A 14,306-nucleotide genomic window follows, 5' to 3' on the forward strand; every position below is an offset into this window, starting at 1 on the left:
AAAACACAAACATTTTTTTATGACATCAAATAAGTATGCTATTATAAGGATATATTTCAGTGTATCTAATCAGTCGAACCTAAGAATGTTTGACTTAGAATAACTTTAAAAGTTAATTTTTTTTTAGTTGGAGGGCAGACTCCTCTATCATGAAATACAATGGATCTAACTTTGTCATAAGTCAAATTTTCCTAATAAGTTTTGGCCATGTTTATAGAGAAGATTAATAATATCAACAATATCAAAGAGATACACTATGAAAGTAAATTTGATTATGTATCTAACGACCCACACATCATGATGTTTATGACAAACTTAGGATATATATAACTCAAACTGTTATATTTTATTAGGACAGAGAGAGTACATATCATGTATCTAACGACCCACACATCATGATGTTTATGATAAACTTAGGATATATATAACTCAAACTGTTATATTTTATTAGGACAGAGAGAGTACATATCTCTCTTTTCTGCATGAGCTTCTTGCCTGTTGGGCTTAGAGTTTCGCTTCTTCTATCCCTAGAATGTTTTTTGATGTATTTATTCTGTTCATTATTTCCAAAAATGCATCAACATCCTCCTGTGTGCAAACAACCTGGGGAAATTTTAATATATACCAAGACATGTGATAGCTAAATGGAACAGTTCCCTGAGATATTTTTTCTTAAGACAAGTTGGTCGAAAGACTTAAACTACATGTATACAGCATGACGTGTGGATCCAATCCAAACCTGTCAAAGAAAAAGTGGTGAGTAAAAAGACAACAATTTGTTAGGTATGGTGGTCTTGTCCATCCATGAATGTGCATGTGCCTCTTGAACTTGAGGTTCACTGGTAGGGGAGGTCCCGCGCGCCCTTTATTATTTTTGCATTGCATGGTAGTGTCCGTGCACCGAAGATATGAACGTCTGAGTGTCACTTTCAGTGTGCAAGAGGGAGACTGTATGTACCGTCCTCCTCCTACTCTGCCTCATAAACACTCGTTAAGATTGCGGTTTTCAGCTGCCAATATGCAAATAAGGACAATGACAAATAACTCTCTGATAAATATATTTAACCAGTAGGGGGAAAACCCTCATGATTGCTTCAAAAAAAACAAATAATTCTCTTGAAAAAGCTAAGGATGCAACATGCTGGGTACTTAAGTAGCAACCATTCAGAATTCCTTGTGAAGGGTGTCTAGTATGTTGCTCAGAGTCAGAGAAAACATTCTGATAAGATGGCATGCAGTCAGTCCCAAAGGATGAGAGGACACGATCCAGTTGGTTCCGCTTCAGTTTTCCGTTAGGTGAGCATCAACACACACACTCCAAAAAGTCAATCATATGGAATTATGGACCGCAAAGACCTGTGTAGCAAAATGAAGAAGCTATATAATAAAGCCGATCCGTATGTATGGTATGGGCTAATCAGGAGGCGCTTTAGCAACAAATGGCCGTCAACAAGCTGAGCACCACCCTCTTTCATCATCTCTCTTCTCTAAATAAAAGCTTCTTGCGATACGGAACTAAAGCAGAGAAACATGACTGAAAATTTCGTACGCCGATCATCTCTCCATTGCCAAACTAAGAAATTCTAAGCCATTGAGAAAATTAAGTGAACTTATGTACTGAGTGTAATGTCAGTGCGTTCGTAGTCTCCAGAGTCCACAGAAGACTCCAAACTAAATGCAAGTACTCAAGAACTAGCTAGTACCGGCAAGTGTGTGCTTAGGTTATAGTTAGGTACCTCCAATCCCGTTGGTTGCTTAATTATATTGCTTGCGTTCCACTAAAGCTACTGTAATTGGGTACGACGAACGGCGGGATGCGTTGATCCATGCATGGATGGCTAGGCTACTACGCATCAGGAAGAAGACGACGACGGGATTAGCTAGCATTAGCAATAGCATACGGCCGGCAGATGGGCGGGTAGGCGAGCGATGGCCATCTAATCGTCTTCACCAGAAAGGGGCGGCTAACAAGGCGCCACCCTACCCTACAGTCCCTTCCATCCATCCATCCATCGACTCCGCCACGAGCGAATGAAGGAGACCAATCACCCGTCGACCCATCCGGCATATCAATTTGCCCACCCTCCCCCTCCCCCGATTTGTCAGTAACTAATGAGGATCCGAATCCATAGTTTTAGCTCAGCACTGTCGGCAATGCAAGAGAATGAACACCAGTCCTTTACGACAAAGGAGGAATCCGCACAAATCCAACTCCATCTTTTGTTTGTTTGTTTTCTCTGTAAAGATAAACGTTGATTCAAAGTTTTTCCTCACTTGAATTTTTGCCCAATCTGAGAAATGTCATGTACTCTCTCCATTCCAAATTGTAAGTCATTCCAAGAATCTTGGAGAGTCAAACTTTTTTAAGTTTGACCAAATTTATATTATAAAATAATTATTATTATGGTACTAACTAAATATCATTAGATTCTTTTTTAATTATATTTTCATAGTATACTCACTTTACGTTACAAATCTTAGTGTTTTTCTCTATAATTTTGGTCAAACGTGAAAATGCTTTGACTCTCCAAGATTCCTGGAATGACTTACAATTTGGGATGGAGGGAGTAGTTTTCTTCCCTAACTCCGGCAAGTTTACGATTTGGATTTGGGGGTTCGGAGTCTTACTTGAATCTAACGGGCTTATGAGAGGGATTGTCGGGGGAGAAGGTCGGCCAAGTGATTGTGGCAGGCGTGGAGGTGGCTGGGGCAAGGCGCAGTGGCGCTATCGACTGGGCAATGGGGGAAGGCGGTTGAGTAGGGCAAGGGTAGGGACATGAGAGATTGCCTGACGACATCCAGCGGGTTAGCATGGCAGCAATGGAGACGGCAAGACGCTCATGAAGATGGACAGGAGGTAGTGGCCAAGCGGGGGAGCTCAGCTGAAGATGAAGAAGACAAGGAGGAGGCACATCCGATGGGTTCAGGGCTGGGCTGTGGTTGTTGAAGGAGGATCCCATGGTGGAGGAGCCGCCAGAGCTAGGTGGGGGGGCGGAGGCGGTGAGTGCGAGCAATGTATCTTGGTTGGACGAAGGAAGAAGAGAGAAGATAAGGTTGGGAGAGAGAGAAAGAGAGATTTGATCTAGACCCTTTATTTTATATCTAAGAGCTAAAAAATGAGGGGATAGTTGCTCTTAAATTACTACTCGGTTATGCTAATAACAATATATATATATATATATATATATATGCAAAATGCTCGTTCTATAAATCCGCGAAGGTATTCCATTAAGAAGAGAACCTCAATTCTCAAAACAAGGCCAAGAAAAGAGATCGAAGGTGCAGAAACATGCGAGGCTAATTTTATATGAGACTAGCATTTTAACCATTGTTGGTTGAGAACCAGGGTTAATTCTACCGATAGCAATATCAGATGGGACCACTAGGAATGAAATCGCAAAAAATTCACAAAATTTGAAACTTATGTGAAATTTTAACTAAAATTTGAACAATCTCATCCGAATGGAAAACAAATTTACTGGTACATACATATTTACCAGAGATCACTAGTAGGACCGAAAATCGCAAAATGACTGACATTCCAAACCCTGGTCACAACTAGATGCATATCACCACACTACTAGATATTACGGTTTGTTTTATTTTATATTTGTATACTTCCTTCGTACCCATAACGAAAGTCGTTTTGGAGAAAATTTATGTCAAACATTAGGAATATAAATTATGAATAACTTTTAGCTTGTTAAGTTTGAAAAATGTGAAAATTATATGAATAGATTTGTCTTGAAAAATGCTTTCGTAAAAATATACATATACCACTTTTCGATAAATATTTTTATAAAAATAAGAAGTCAAAGTTAGGCTTTAAAGACCGTGTCGTTATCCTAAACAACTTTCGGTATGGAGGGAGTAATACTGTAATAGGGTGAGTGTAGTGTGTACTTATAATTAATTAATAATAATTCATAAAAAAACAGTGTGCTGTCCGTTATGCTCTATACTAGTATGGAATCGACACTCTTTCGTAACACACATGAGAGAAGGATTGGTTTAGAGTTTAGACGGCCATCTTTTTGGGAATCTGGATTCAAAGCTCGTCATCAACTGTAAAAACTACCTTGACTGGTGGAGTGGAGGTGTGGCCGGGCTGCGATGGGCAGGCAATCCTTCCTTTCCAACTCGTAGGAAAAGGAGAAGTCCATGTAGTAGTTGGCCAAGTAGCGCACAGGCTCTCCGACCCGAATTTAGCTCTGCACTGCACCTAAGTTTACCTGCTTTGACCTCCCAACTCTCTCGATCTCGATGGAGCCGTTGCTTTGGGCGTGCCATACACAAATCGCCATCGCGCGGCATCGGGCCAAGAGTGAATTTATTGCGAATTCGCTAATCCCAAATCAATCATCACCACACCAACACCACCACCTCCACCACCCTCCGCGTGGCCATCTTCCTCCTCGCTCGACGCTCGTCTATCTCTTCTTGCCCGGCCGGTCCCGGTCTCCACTCTCCACGACCAAGTCTTGTGCCCCTCTCTCTCTCTCCCTCTCCCCTGCCACTGCCACTGCTACTATCCAATCCAAGTCGTCTGTTCCCTCTCGCCTGCACACAAGCCGCATGCCTGTCCTTCCAACCATGATCAGTGCATGATTCGGCCGTCCCCATGTTGCTCCGCAGTACAATCTCGCCGGCGTCCATGGAGAAGACGCGCCGCCACCGGGTGCTACTTCTGGGTGTCCTGCTGCTGCTGGTCTCCGGGCTCCCTGATCTCGGCAGCTGCAACGATGGCGAACAAGGTCTGTCAGTATGTCTCTGTTTATGTGTTTCCCTCTTCGTGTATGGCCGTGTAATGTGAGTATATATATAATAAGATAATAATTGCGCAACAATCCATGGTACCTTAACCCTAGTGTTCTCCATTTTTATGAGAGGAAGCTTTGTTAGTTGTCACTCCACTCAGTTCACGCCCCATAAGAATTTTGATATATGTTGGGGTGATGCTAACTGACTGTACCTGTAGGAGGAACTATGAACCCAGAGGAAGGTATTGCCTCTGCCTCCGAAGCTAGGTGAGATCTGTCAACTAATCATGAGCCGAAACAATTTTAGTTTTTTTTTCGAGAATTCCCAGTTTTGGACTGTTCCCCTAAATAAAGTGTTCATGGCTCGAACATTAGAGGCATTATTAGGCAGATTCTCATAGGCCCTGGTCAGTTCTCTCTTCTTTTTTTTCTTTTTTTTTTTGACCAATACTACCTGCAAAGCCAGTACCGAATCAGCTTTGACTTCTTCCATGTAGGCATGTAGCAGATGACACATTTTCAGCACGAGGCCTCCACTTCAATTTTCACCTGAAAACAGCAAATTTAAAAAAATCAAAGCGGATCACCTAAAGTCTGTCCACAAATATTCGGCACACCGAGATATCTACCTTCCTGTATCACTTTTCACAAACTGCACGTACCAACTATAGTAGATAGACACAAGGGCGATCTTGGAATCATCCATTGGCTGTCAGGAATTGACAGCTGAACCACCAAGCAGACCCAGATGAAGAGATGATGGTACATCGCCTCTTTGTCAGATTGTTCTGCGCCTCTTGTGCTCACACACACCCCTTTTTGCCTCCGATCAATTATTGGCAGGATAAAGATAATAATCCACGGTGACCGTAGCAGGAAATTCCTGCAAGAACAGCAGCAGCAGAACAGGTACTGGGCCGGCGGGCATTTCGGCAACAAGGCGGCGTCGTTGCCAGATGTGACGACGACGATAGACCAGTGGCCGCCATCATGGCTGCCGTGGGCACCCAAGGCTGCTACGCCGCCGATGATGAGCTTTCCCTTTCCACCAACGCAAGCCCCGGCACCTTCGCCGGCGGCGGCGATGGTCTCAAATCCTTGGCACAGCAGCATCACGCTGCCCCCACAGCCGCCCGCGGCGGTGGTGGTACCGGCCGGCGTCGGCAGTAAGCCGGTGGTTGCCGGCGGCGGTGCGGCGAGGCCGCCGCACTCTGGCGTGAGCAGGCCTGTCTATGTCATTGCTGCGGCCGGGGCGTCCCTTGTGGCGGCCATGTCGGTGGCCCTCTTCGTCCTCTGCTACCGGTCCAACAAGGTGGTCACCGTCAGGCCATGGGCGACCGGACTCAGCGGCCAGCTGCAGAAGGCGTTCGTCACAGGTGTGCCGTCGCTCAAGAGATCGGAGCTTGAGATCGCCTGCGAGGATTTCAGCAACGTCATTGGGACCTTGTCGGATTACATGGTGTACAAGGGGACGCTGTCGACCGGCGTGGAGATCGCGGTGGTGTCCACCACCAAGAACTCCGCCAAAGAATGGTCCAAGCACTGCGAATCACAGTTCAGGAAGAAGGTAGTACAAAAAAAATAAATGACACTCTCAAATTCAAGGGTGAAGTATAATACATCTCTCACTTTCATCAGGACTAAAGCTACTGACTGTCACTGTTTTGATTTCAGATAACCAGCCTGTCGAGAGTGAACCACAAGAACTTCATCAACCTGCTGGGATACTGCCAGGAAGAGCAGCCCTTCACAAGGATGATGGTGTTCGAGTACGCGCCAAACGGCACGCTCTTTGAGCATCTACACGGTAATCTTTCACTTGGCTGCGTTGCAAATTTGCATTGATAAAGAGTCATATGCTGATGGGCGGTGCAGTTAGAGAGGACGGTTACCTGGACTGGCCGACTCGCCTGCGCGTGGCGGTGGGCGTGGCCTACTGCCTGGAGCACATGCACCAGCTGAGCCCGCCGGAGATCCTGCGGGCGCTGGACACGTCCACCATCTGCCTCACCGACGACTTCGCGGCCAAGATCTCCGACGTCGTCTTCTGCGACGAGCCCCGCCTGTCGCTGTCCCTGTCCCCGGCGGCGATGTCGGACAGGGAGAGCGTGGTGTACAGCTACGGGATGGTGCTGCTGGAGACCATGACCGGACGGTTCACGGCGTCGTCGGACGGCGGCCTGCTCGAGAGCTGGGCCGCGGCCTACCTCAGAGGGGAGCGGCAGCTCAGGGACGTGATGGACCCCGCCCTGCGGAGGTCCTTCCACGCCGCCACCGTCGACAAGCTGGACGGCGTCATCAGGGGATGCACGGACCGGGAGCCCAGGCGGCGGCTGGCAATGCCGGAGGTCGCCAAACGCCTCAGGGAGATCACCGCCATGCCACCCGACGCGGCCACCCCCAAGGTGTCGCCGCTGTGGTGGGCGGAGCTGGAGATCATCTCCACAGAGGTCAACTGAACCCAAGACGGACGAACCGATGTTTTATTACAAATTAAGATGTCGACAATCCAAATCCTGAAAAAAGAATGAAATTTCCAGAACAATGTTTATTAGTTCAAATGCACATGAAAAACACTCTTTGGTAGTAGATAATACAGTTTGCTTCTTTTTGCTAATTTTATTTTTCGGGTTTTTGTTGAAGTCTGTCCATCTGTACATATGAACAAAAGGAAGTGCGCGACCAGAGCTGTTTTTTTCATTTTTTTAAATAACATTACTTTAATAATTAATTGCAGAAAAGAATTGCAAAAGTAGCATTGCCTCGCTCTTTAATTAATAACTCTATAGTGGGCAATTCAAATCCGATCCAGTTATTACTATCCAGTAAGTTGCCTCGCTCTCTCCGTTGCTCCCGTCTTATTCATTTGGTTTATAAGACATAGGTCTTGTTTAGTTTCGAAAATTGAAAAGTTTTCGGTACTGTAGCACTTTCGTTTGTTTGTGACAAATATTATCTAATCATGGACTAACTAGGATCAAAAGATTCGTCTCGTAATTTCCAGCTAAACTGTGTAATTAGTTTTTGTTTTCGTCTATATTTAATGTTTCATACATGTGCCACAAGATTCGATATGCTAGGAAATCTTAAAAACTTTTTAGTTTTCAGGGTCAACTAAAAAGGCCATAGCAGAAACTACCGTGTTGGCTGATTTATCACCGAGCCTATTTCTGCCGGTAACAGATAGTACACCTCGACTACACCTGACCCGTACATAGACACGCAACAATGCATAACCTAGAAGCTATAATGACACGGAGATGGAATAACCAGAAACCAAACATGCCCAGCAGATCAAATTTTGATTAAATGTATCCTCTGCGTGTGCATCCTATATAAATTTGATCAGCTGGACAAGAAATGGATGAAAAACAGGAAGCAAGCACATCACCAGCATTGAAAAATACCAAGATAAATGAACCATGTTTTGCTGTTCAAGACATCCACGGACATAAACCACCCGGTCCAATGTGACGCACACCGGCTTGACAGACCAACAACGCACAAATGACTACCATGATCCTAAGACTGACGCTACATATATATTGGTATCTTTTCGTTCATCTGTGGCAAATGAACTTGGCACAGCCACAAAAGAACCTCACACACCCAACAGACCAAAATATTCCCACATCAAGAGACCACCGCCTGGTTTATCATCCCCTGGGCCCATTGTGCAGTCTCCCGAACTTCATCATCAAACTCTTGGGCTTGGCACTCCCTCAAGAATTCAACATGGAATAGGTGGGTCTTGAACAGATCCTTCGAGCTCTGGCCAAGCGTGTCTGCGAGATCCCCAATTACAGCAACTGCAGCCTTTGTCACACTGTCATCCCTGATGGCACAAGCAAAAATAGAACAGGGATATACTATAGCTGTGAGAAACAGGTAACAAAAAACAATTGAACAGAAATTACAATGTAAATGAAAGGCACCTGCTCCTATCTTTGAAGACAGCTTCAGTGAACTGTAGTAGATGGGTTGCGTATGGGATCATCAGCTGAGCTTTCGGGCCCTTGATGCCCTGGAGTATACCAGAGTACGCCTCAAAAATGCCACGTCTGAGTTGGTTGCCATAATCAACCATATCATCATCACTCCGATCAAGAGTACCAAGGAGTCCTGCAGCTCCTTGAAGCATTGGCATGGCATATGGTAGGTATTTCTCAAAATTCTCACCAATAGCAAGAGCAATATCTCCAAAGCATGAGAAAATTGGAGGCTTCACAGACCGATTGAGCATAGAGCTTGATAGATCCTTTAGAAGAACAGTCATAATGCGATCACAGAAGGGCAAGATTTTATCTTCCAAGGCACGACAAATATCACCGACCACCCCAACAGAGATGGAACACACTTGGTACTCTTCATAATTCTGCAAGCCAGCCTCCAGGTATGTGAAGAAGTTAGGCATGTATTTAACAAAATCTGGACCAGTAGCATATGCAAGAGCACCAATTGCAAGCATTGCTTCTTCATGAACAGTAGAATTGTGGCAGGCAAAGACACGCAAAAACAGCATCATCAGCTGATCAGCAGTCTGAGAAATTATGGACTTTGCATCTGTGCTATTCAGCTTCTGGATGATGACCTGCAGAACACCACATAGCAAAGCCTGCAGATCGCTTTGCTTCTCCTTATCACCAGAAGAAAGTATATGGAGATCAAATGTAAGGTTTAATCTTCTCATGATCTCCTGCAACAATTGGCCTATGATGCCTGAAGTTTCAGGTATGTTGCTGACTCTCACAATCTCATTCAGTGCTTCATAAGCAGAAGCACGAAGCCTGAAATGGGTGGTATCAGCACGGTCCGCGGCAGAAAGAAGAGCAGCAATGATATTAGGTAGATAAGGTGTGAGCACAGAAGACATTGACTCTGCATCTTCATATCCTTGGGCAAGAAAATAAATAGCTCCACAGACTTTCTCAGCCACATTTGGAGAATCTTTACTACTCTCAAGCAGCACAGACATGATACGAGGAAGGTTTGAATTATTTATGATTGGGTTTGCACCAGCTGGAGAATGCAAGAGCTCAAATACCCTCCCAAGAGTCCAAGCAGTAGTATCTTTTACCTGGCTATTTGCATCATTCATTGTGTTAAGCAAGAAATCAAGACCACCCTGGACAAGTGGAGCAAGTTTTTCAACAGAGGGGCCTTCAAGGATAGAACCAAATGCAAAAGTAGCTGCCTCGCGACAATGCCAATCAGGCTTTGTGATGTTGGCCTCAACAAATGGCATCACAAGAGGAACAACTGCATCACCAACAGTTCTAGAAATGAGTCCAAGGCACGTCCCACCACTCATAGAAATGTTCCAAACATTATCATCTTGATCTTGATCTTCCTCTTGCTTCAATAAAGTTTCTAGCAGCATCGGTACAAGTGAAGGGAGGGCCTTTTCAATAAAGCGAAAGTGTACAGTAGAGTTGCCATCCTCAGATCCCTCGTATTCATCTTGGAGTGCAATCTCTTCATCACAAATAGCGCTCCAGAACTCAACAGCTTGAAGTGCAACCGGTTCCTCATCACCTTTCACTGCATTTGCTGTCAGGTTGAATATGGTTTGCATATAAGGATCTAAGTGTGAATAATATGTGGATGCTATTGCAACAAGGCATTCAAATGCAGCCTGTCTGATCTCCACTTCTTTGGACACAGCAGTCTCACAAACCACCTTCATTATATAATTCCTCTCCATTTCATTTGCAAAGTTACTCTCGGCAAAGTCAAGAGCATTATATAGGGCCTTAACTGCAGCTAGACGAACCTCAGGGCTGAGCTCTGTCTGATTCATTCCCTGGACAACAGCAGTCAGAACAGCATTCACTTGGTCCTGCTCCAAGTCCTGTGGAGAAATCTCCTCACACACATACCCCAATGCCTCTAGTGTTGCTTGTTTCAAAGGAGCGGATGCACCTGGAGAAGTCATGTTGCCCAGTAAGTTGGCAACAAGGTCTTGCCATTCTCGACGTGGTATCTCAATTGATGCAACCTTGGCAATGACTTGCGAAGAGGTATGTCTTGCATCATGCACCGAAGATCCTAGTGTCACCAGCAACAACTCCTTGATCTTCAATTTGACAGATGGATCCACGCTTACCCATTGCTGAGTCAATAGCTCCTTTTTCGCAGAATCCTTTGCATCCAAAGAATTCTTAAGGATAATACCAGCAAGCCTTCTAGACTCTGGAGGTTTTTCATCATTTGAGAGCTCTATTGATAGGGAGAGGAGGAAGTTAGGAAGATTCTGCTCCTGGAACTGTGTGAGGTTGCTTTCTGCTACTGTTCGAAGGTTAGCATCTGGAGATTGAGCAGCTAGCAGAACCTGAGTGATATCCATGGTTGTATCCTACATAAAAAAATAACAGATTTTCAGTCAGCAAGGAATCACAGAAAATCAACAAGCAACATAATACATCAGCAGTGCAGATTACTAAAGGTCAGTAACACAGACAGTTGAGTGTAGCTTAAAGCTTTTGCATTCAAAACAACATTGTTCACAGCACAGATATTAGCCAAACAACTCATTCAACAAAGGCACTGTATGCAAATTTTTCATCCATATTAATGCACATATATCCATAATATTTACTTAGCCTCATCAGCAATCCAAGATTATCACTAAACAGCTAAGGTCCTGTTTGGATCCCTCCAGTTTTTAAGAATCTGGTTTTTGAAAACTGGGTAGGATCCAAACAGGCTAGTTTTTGCCCAGTTTCTTGTGTCAATTTTTGCCAGATTCTTAAAAACCAAGAAGCTGTTGATACCCAGCTTTTGCCAGTTTCTTGTGACCTTGTGAGCAATAAATGAAGCCAGATTCAACTGGGAGATCCAAACACCCCCACCAGTTTTTGCTCCAGAATCCAGATTTTGGAAACTAGAGGCAAAAACTGGTTTTTAAGAATCTGAAACTCATTCAAACAAGCCCTAAATCAACCAATGTATCTGTGCGGCCATTCAAAGCTAAAAAACATGCTCAAAGAAGCCATAAATCATACAGCACAACTTGAGCAAAAATTGAATAACGCCATAAGCGATTTTGAACCTAATAACAGAAAAGCACGCCGTGCAACCTATGGGCAATGAAGAAATTACACAGCAACAATGTTCATGATACAACTGAATATTACATGAGAAGAAAACATAAATATTCCTTATTAATATTAATGATGATACGCAGCTCTCTTGCGTGTTTCAGAAAAAAAAAACATAAAGAAAAGCAACAGTGTAAATATTGTGCACTCAAATTGCAAATAAATATATTATAGGATGAACAGGTTGCTGCCCTAACATCATCAGCATCCAATGCAAACTAAATTATATCAACCAACAGATAACAAAGGTATATCACCCCACAGAGAACAAACAAACATATCTACAGCACATCGTATGAATACATTGATCCACCAAACTTAGGCACAACATGGCCATGAGTGACTAGATGATAGCAACATATTAAGAAAGGAGATAACCAGAGTTTTAACATACATCCTGTGTCTCAATTAAAATCCAAGGAATAAAAAGGGCAAACCAGACATGAACCTAGCTTAGTAGCTTCTAAGGCATATGGACACCAAAGTGCTTCACACAGTTTGATTGAGGCCAGGCCAGATGGATGTATTTACTACCCGTGTGTTTGGTTGGAGAGCGGGGCGAGCCGGGTTGGAGCGAATCCGTTCCTGTGGCTGTTTGGTTGGAGGATGGGAGGGTTGGGTTGGCTCCAGGGTGGAATATTCCTCTCAGATGCGGGTTGGACTCGTCCGTCAAAATCTAGCGGACGGAGCCGCTCCAGCCGGGTTGGCTCCCACCAAACACTGAATTCCTTCAACCAAACACTGAACGGAGCCGCTCCGTCCCCAATTCTTCAACCAAACACTAAAATAGGTTGGCTCCGTCCCCAAAAACAGAAGTGCAACCAAACACTGGATGGGTTGGCTCCGACCCCAAAAACTGGGTTGGATCCAACCCAACCCACCCAACCCCCAACCAAACACACGGTACATTACTGAGGAGCAGGAGCTAGGCCCTTTCACCGGGGTCCGCCGACCCTGATGAAATCCTATAATTTCTTAACAAACCCTTTACATCTCTAGCTTAATTCTATCATTTTAGTGGAGCTGACCCCAACGTCATTTCCGTTCGCCCTAACATTAGCAACATGGAACACTGCCAAAAGAGGACTACACAACAATAGAAGCACTTGTGCGGAACCATTTGTAACTGTTACCCATTGCGAAGGACTAAAGAAACATGACAAGGCCCTAAATCCTTCTTCATGCCTTCCCATACTTGGTGAACATAGATATGAACAACTTCAAAACGCTGAAAACTACAGACAAACCAATATAACCCGCATGGTAGCGAAACAGAGCCTACCGCGTAAATCAACACCTACATGACAGGGGCCAGGGGGATTCCGCTAAACCCACCACCAAACAAAAAAAAAAGAAAAACGAACAAAATGAACCGCTACTAGAGCACTGCATAACTCACGCAGCAAGCAAGCAAGCAAATACCCGACGAACTCTACGGAATCCAGAGAAACAAACAATCGGATTTGAGCGTCAGCATCGAAGCGAACGATCCAGCGGACCGACAAGAGCGATTTAACCGAGCAAAAAAAAACACGGGATTAGGGTTCCTTACCGCGCAGAGGAGAAATCAATCCAAGCCTGGACGGATCCCCGCCGCACGCGAGCCCAAGAGATCCGAACCGGCGGCGCGGGGTGGCGGCGGCGCGGAAGGGAGTCTAGGGTTCGGGGCGGTTGGGGAGAGCGGAGGGTGGTTTAGGAGATGCTTCCCCGCTCGCCTATTCAAATGAAACGCAACTCCGGCGGGGGAGGGGGGAGTGAAAAAGAGGGGGGCGCAGCGGAGCAGAGAAGCGGAGGCGCGCGGGTAGGGTTTAGGAGGTGGGGTGGTGTGGGCTGCGGGCTGGCGGCCTGCTTGCGTGCGGGGTTTTGGGAAGTGACCTGTGCCAGCACTGCCAGTATTCAAATTTTCATTTTTGTTATTTTATATTTAGAAAAAAGCTAGGGGCTGTTAGTATTGGAACTAAGTTATACATGATCTAATGAGTACGAATTTTTACTATAGTTTAAGTATAGAATAATTAGCTCATCATAATAATTTCACCACAATCGGACCATAGAAGTTGTAGCTATGAATTATTCAAATTAATTAAAAAAATATAGATCTAAAACTACAACAAAAACTTTATACTAAATCATACTATCTTATATGTTCACTATGTAGATTTACTCATGTGGAGTCCAATAAAATTATATTTTTATATTTTTATAATTTTTCTATAATTTTCAAGGATTCTATGGAAATATATTAAAAAAGAAAAAAAGATAAAACTACCGTTCAAAACCGCTCGAGGTTATTTGACTGATTTTAGAAAGTTCAGGGGATATAGTTTGGGAGATGAAGTAATCCACTCTCAATAGTGTGTGTTGGGGGCATGTAGACTTTTTTCCGAATGAAAAAAGTGATTTAGGGAGAATTTTGGCTCATTTAGCATCTTCAAGGTTTGGTAAA

At 44.4% G+C, this 14,306-nt stretch overlaps 2 protein-coding genes across 4 annotated transcripts; one reads left to right on the top strand and one right to left on the bottom strand.

The window, feature by feature from the left end:
- Positions 4,269-7,487, top strand: LOC110430570 (probable inactive receptor-like protein kinase At3g56050). Of its 3 annotated transcripts, none has more exons than XM_021448363.1 (5): positions 4,269-4,754; positions 4,979-5,027; positions 5,634-6,327; positions 6,435-6,567; positions 6,636-7,382. In XM_021448363.1, exons 1-5 carry the CDS (start codon positions 4,622-4,624, stop codon positions 7,217-7,219), a joined length of 1,593 nt encoding a protein of 530 aa, XP_021304038.1. In that variant the 5' UTR covers positions 4,269-4,621; the 3' UTR covers positions 7,220-7,382. The 3 variants fall into 3 exon arrangements, with proteins under 3 accessions (XP_021304038.1, XP_021304039.1, XP_021304037.1); XM_021448364.1 differs by having other exon boundaries at positions 5,637-6,327; XM_021448362.1 differs by having other exon boundaries at positions 4,273-4,754; positions 5,604-6,327; positions 6,636-7,487.
- Positions 8,138-13,672, bottom strand: LOC8061328 (importin subunit beta-1). Its single transcript, XM_002440872.2, has 3 exons — positions 13,413-13,672; positions 8,696-11,115; positions 8,138-8,595 (listed from the first exon to the last, which is right to left on the bottom strand). The coding sequence occupies exons 2-3, from the start codon at positions 11,104-11,106 to the stop codon at positions 8,394-8,396; spliced, it is 2,613 nt and encodes an 870-aa protein (XP_002440917.1). The 5' UTR covers positions 11,107-11,115; positions 13,413-13,672; the 3' UTR covers positions 8,138-8,393.

Source organism: Sorghum bicolor, chromosome 9, assembly GCF_000003195.3.
Source record: "Sorghum bicolor cultivar BTx623 chromosome 9, Sorghum_bicolor_NCBIv3, whole genome shotgun sequence".
Taxonomy (NCBI): Eukaryota; Viridiplantae; Streptophyta; class Magnoliopsida; order Poales; family Poaceae; genus Sorghum; species Sorghum bicolor.